The following is a 4,468-nucleotide window of genomic DNA, read 5'->3' as shown; positions in this document are numbered from 1 at the left end:
CTCTGTCTTTCTCTCTGGGCTGCTATATGATTTTGTTCACCCCAGAATCATGTGACAATGGAGTTACACAGCCCGCCAGGACCCCCAGGGGGCACTGGAGGGTGTGCCACGCAGCCTGGGCTCCCGCATTGGCACCCAGAGCCCACCCACCCCAGTCGCGCACACAGTGGCTGCTTTGCCACCATTTGCCCAGGAAACGTTAGACAGAGCTGGGCCTTGGCTTCCACATGCCACAGGGCAGAGCCTCCCGACCTTGGACTGGCTGGGTCAACAACGGAGAAATGTTTGCCGAAGCAGATGAGGCATTTCGCAAGGGAAACGCACACAGGGGCGGCTCTGGCCCCGCGAGGAGGCCCAGTCCTGAGCTCGAATCACAGATGCAGACAAGCTGTCTGGTTGGGGTGCAGCCATCTGCCCTGCCACCAGCCAGCACGTGCCATCTGGGTCGCAGAGCCGGGGCCTCGCACTGTCATCAGCTGCGGGCTCTGGGCAAGCATTAGGTTCCCCTCTGTGAAATGGGTACAAGCCGGCTGGCTTGGTCGGGGATTAATGAGGTCGATCACAGATACAGTGTCCCCTCTGGCTGGCAAGAGTAGGTGCTTAGGGCTGTGGGGAATGGTCAAAGCATGGGGTTCCAACTTCGCTAGTTCTAAGGGGCACCCTTCTGTGATGCAGTCCAGACCCGGGGTCAGCCCGGGGCATGCCTGCAGGGCAGGGTGCGCAGACTCTGGGGCAGAGCAGGGGGCAGCGAGTGCAGGGGACGGTGTGAGACTGAGCAAATGAGCGTTTGTTTATTCATCCACGGGCCCTTTAAGGCGATGGACAGGGAAATGGGTGGGTTTTGTAAAGGAGAGTGTGGCTGTCTGGGTCATGGGGGAGCTCATGGCCCAGGTGCGCCTGACTCGGGCTTCTGCTTCCCGCTCACATCTGCTCTACATGGAGCGCAGCGCTGACGGTGAGGCCGGGGCCACGACTCAGGCAGACCCCGCCGCCACCCGCTAGGAGCTGTGTGCTGGGTAAGCCCCCGCTCTCGGCAAGCCTCGCCATCCCCGTCTGTAAAATGGGGATAATACGCCCTTCGTAGGGGATGTTGTGAAGGGAGGCTAGCACCTCACCAGACGAGCTGGTTCTGCCACCATTCCCAGAGCTGCTTCCGCAGGACAAGACACCGGTGTCTGCAAATGCTTTATTGCTCTGCCTGGCACTACAGTCCACACCCAGTCAGCAGTGTCTCCAAACAACAGCCGCTGTTGGCACCCGGCCTCCATGCTCCCGCCGCCAGCCACGCCCACGGGACTGTAACTTCCCCCGCAGGATGGTACGCCCCGGGCGGGCCATTTCCACCCCGCGGTCCCCTCGCTTTTCTCAGAGGATGAGCGGTGATATCAGCTGTGACTGGCAGGTGACACTCCAGGCTTTTTACCTGATTTCAGGAACCTTCTATCCTTGGCCTGAGCCCTCAGTGCATCCGTGGAGAAACCAGAGTCCAGAGGGGGAAGGCATGAGCCAACGTCACACAGCCGGTGAGCCGGGACAGCGCCCACGGCAGACTCCACTCGGGTGCCCCCACTCAACCATCAGAATTGACGGCTGGTGTTGCTGACGGGGAAGGGGGGCGGGGCTTGGACACATGCTTCCTGGCGGAATGTCTACTGGAACCACCTTCCTGGGGAGCCGGTGGCGCTGGGCTGGGAATCAGGGGCCGGGTCCTGGGCTTCTGACCTGCCATGTGGCCTTGGACAAGTCGATCCAGCTCTCGGGGCCTCAGTGCGAATCGCCACTGGTGAGCGGTGAGGGCGTGACCGCGTGTCCTCTGGCCTCTCCCAGGCGCCTGGCCTCGCCTGGTGTGGGAGGAAGCCATCCTGGTGGTCGGTGCTGCTACTGTTACTCGCTAAAGTCTCACTCGTCACTAAGCCTGCGCGTCTCACTAGGTCTCCGCAGACGATGGCCGCAGAGTGCCCGCATCTCCGCTGGGGAGGCCGCGGCTCAGAAGTGCCCCTCCGCGGGGCGGGCCACCTTGCCGAGGAAGAGGACGCCCTCCGGGTTCACGATCGCCATCAGGAACGGCCTGTTGAACACCACCACCTGAGCGCCCATTCGAGCCGACCGGAACCCCAACACCATGCCCGTGGCTGCAGCCGCTTGGGTCCCCGACTCGTCCACCTCCACCACGGCTTTGTGCACCATCTGCAGGGAGACAACACACACCAGCTCATGGGGCTGGGAGAGGCCGGCCCGAGGGCAAAGCGCCGCCCGTGGCGTCCCTGTCCGAGGCTCCGCACAACCGAGCCTGAGAGCAGGTGGGAAGCGACGCGATGGCGCAGCCGCTGTGCGCCAGGCCTAGGTGCACTCGCGTGTTTCAGCGAATTCTCCCGGCGTCTCGGGGGGGGGGGGGGGGTGGACGCTCCGACTTCAGAGAGGGAAAGGGGGCTCGGCGAGGTCAGGTCATCGTTGGAGGCCACACAGCTAATGAGGGGAGGAGTTGCCACCTGGTTTTGAGTTTTGATGGTTTAATCCAGGGCTCCTTCCCCCGAGGCAGTGCTGGGTGTGGCTTCTCATTGCACGGAGGGTATGAGACACTGAAACTTGGCTTCTTGAAGAAAAAGAGGAGAGAGAAAGAATACGGAATGTGGAGTGGAAGGGAATAGGATGGGATGGAATGGGATGAGATGGAATAGAATAGAATAGAATAGAATAGAATAGAATAGAATAGAATAGAATAGAATAGAATAGAATAGAATAGAATAGAAGCAGAGTAGAATAAGGTACAATAGAACAAAAAGAATAGAACAGAATAGGAATAGAATACCAGTAAAATAGAATAGAATAGAACAGAACAGAATAGGAATAGAATACCAGTAGAATAGAATAGAATAGAATAGAACAGAATAGAACAGAATAGGAATAGAATACCAGTAGAATAGAATAGAATAGAATAGAATAGAATAGAATAGAATAGAATAGAACAGAACAGAAAGAATAGAATGTCTCTGGAAGCAGATGCTAGGACCCCCTGCTCACCTCAGACACCTGGATGTTGGAGTGGTTGGTGAGCCCTCCTAGGTCGGCGTGGGAGGTGAAGAGGTCCCGGATGCCCAGCTTGGGGAGGATCTTCTCCAGCTGGTAGGAGCCCTCGATGGAGAACTTGGGAAGGTAAAGCTGGAGCTTCCTGGAAAGAGAAGAGGACCTTTCTAGACTCTTCCAGAGCACCGGGTCTCAGCTCCCATCCCCACCATCTCCCCGCAGCTCCACATGACCCTCAGCCCCTGGCCTAGGGAGAGTCCGTGCCGCTCTGGACTCGGACTGGACAGCCCGGAGCTCACTGCCCACTCCGACGGCACCGCCAGGAAAGCAGGCGTCCAGCCCCAACCCTGCATCCCCGCTAGGCCCCGGGGCCGGGACTCCCCTGATGCCTCTGGGCTCAGAGGCAGCTCCTGGGCTGGGTGAGTCCTTCGCCCCCTGGTGGTGGCCCCAGGGGACACGGTCTCCCTGGTGGGGAGCAGGGCTAGGCTGGCCCAGTGCCGTCTGAAGATACCTCTTTGTGAACTTTTTGAACCACTTGGTCAGGGTCTCCTGGTCCAGGCCGGCCTCCGCCTTATGCATCCGGCCCTCGCTGGGGAGAATGAAGAGGGCCGTGGCATTGCCCTGGTAGGGGAGCCCCACGACCCTGCAGGAGAGTCTCCGGTCCAGGAGGTAGTCATACTCGTCCTCGCGCTTCATCATGGGCACCTGCACCACTGTCTCGGGGGTCACGTGGAAGTCCTGCTTGAGGGTGCTTTGGGGGTCGAAGCGAGTCTCCCACTTGGCTAGAGGCAAATGGACAGAAACGGGAATTCTCAGCCGCCGGTAAAAGCGCGGTCAAGGAGCCCCTTCACCAGAGATCACCCCGTTAGAGCCACCTGGTCGGTAGCAGTGGCTGCCGAGCCCCCTGCGCCCCTTTATTATCTGGGGGCTTGAGCTTTCCATGGGGCTTTTGCAACATCTGCAACACAAGGAATCAGTGTTCGCGTCCTCAGGGGCCCTCAGACCCCTAATGTTTGCTTGATTCTCCGATGCAGCTGAAGGTCAAATGCCCAAGGAGAGAGGGGAGAAGGGAGGCCAACTGGTGAGGCCACGCTCTAGCTACACATTCCATTTCTCTCTTTCCCCGACATTAGCTGTGCATCGAAGTTTGGGGCGAAGGTTTGTAAGGTTTCCTACTGGGAAGTCCTCCCTTAGCTCCTGCTCAGTCTGCTTCCTGGGGAGCAGAGGGGGGGCGGGTGGGGATCAGAGCGACACAAATAGTTATGGGCACCTTCTTCCTAGTTATCCAATGTGGCCCCCACCCCAGCTCCCCTTCGTTCAGTTCACAGGTGTCCTCTGCGTCCTGTTGGAATGGAATGGCCCCGGGCGGGGGACAAGCTTAGACTCCAAGCTCGATACCCACTCTCCGAGGCCACAGGAAGGGGGAGGTACTCACATTAACTCC

At 59.0% G+C, this 4,468-nt stretch overlaps 1 protein-coding gene across 1 annotated transcript; it reads right to left on the bottom strand.

Moving 5' to 3' along the window:
• Window positions 1-1,172: 1,172 nt before the first annotated feature.
• On the bottom strand, window positions 1,173-3,858 carry LOC102422678 (plasma serine protease inhibitor-like; the record flags this gene model as incomplete). Its single annotated transcript, XM_006108655.3, has 3 exons — window positions 1,173-2,187; window positions 3,022-3,169; window positions 3,536-3,858. Coding segments are annotated over 3 exons (672 nt in total), but the record flags the coding sequence as incomplete, so codon positions are not given.
• Between the last annotated feature and the right edge of the window lie 610 nt (window positions 3,859-4,468).

This window comes from Myotis lucifugus, unplaced genomic scaffold, assembly GCF_000147115.1.
Source record: "Myotis lucifugus unplaced genomic scaffold, Myoluc2.0 scaffold_3000, whole genome shotgun sequence".
NCBI classification, from domain to species: domain Eukaryota; kingdom Metazoa; phylum Chordata; class Mammalia; order Chiroptera; family Vespertilionidae; genus Myotis; species Myotis lucifugus.
The sequence above is the reverse complement of the archived record's forward strand: the minus strand, read 5'-3'. Positions and strand labels throughout refer to the sequence as shown.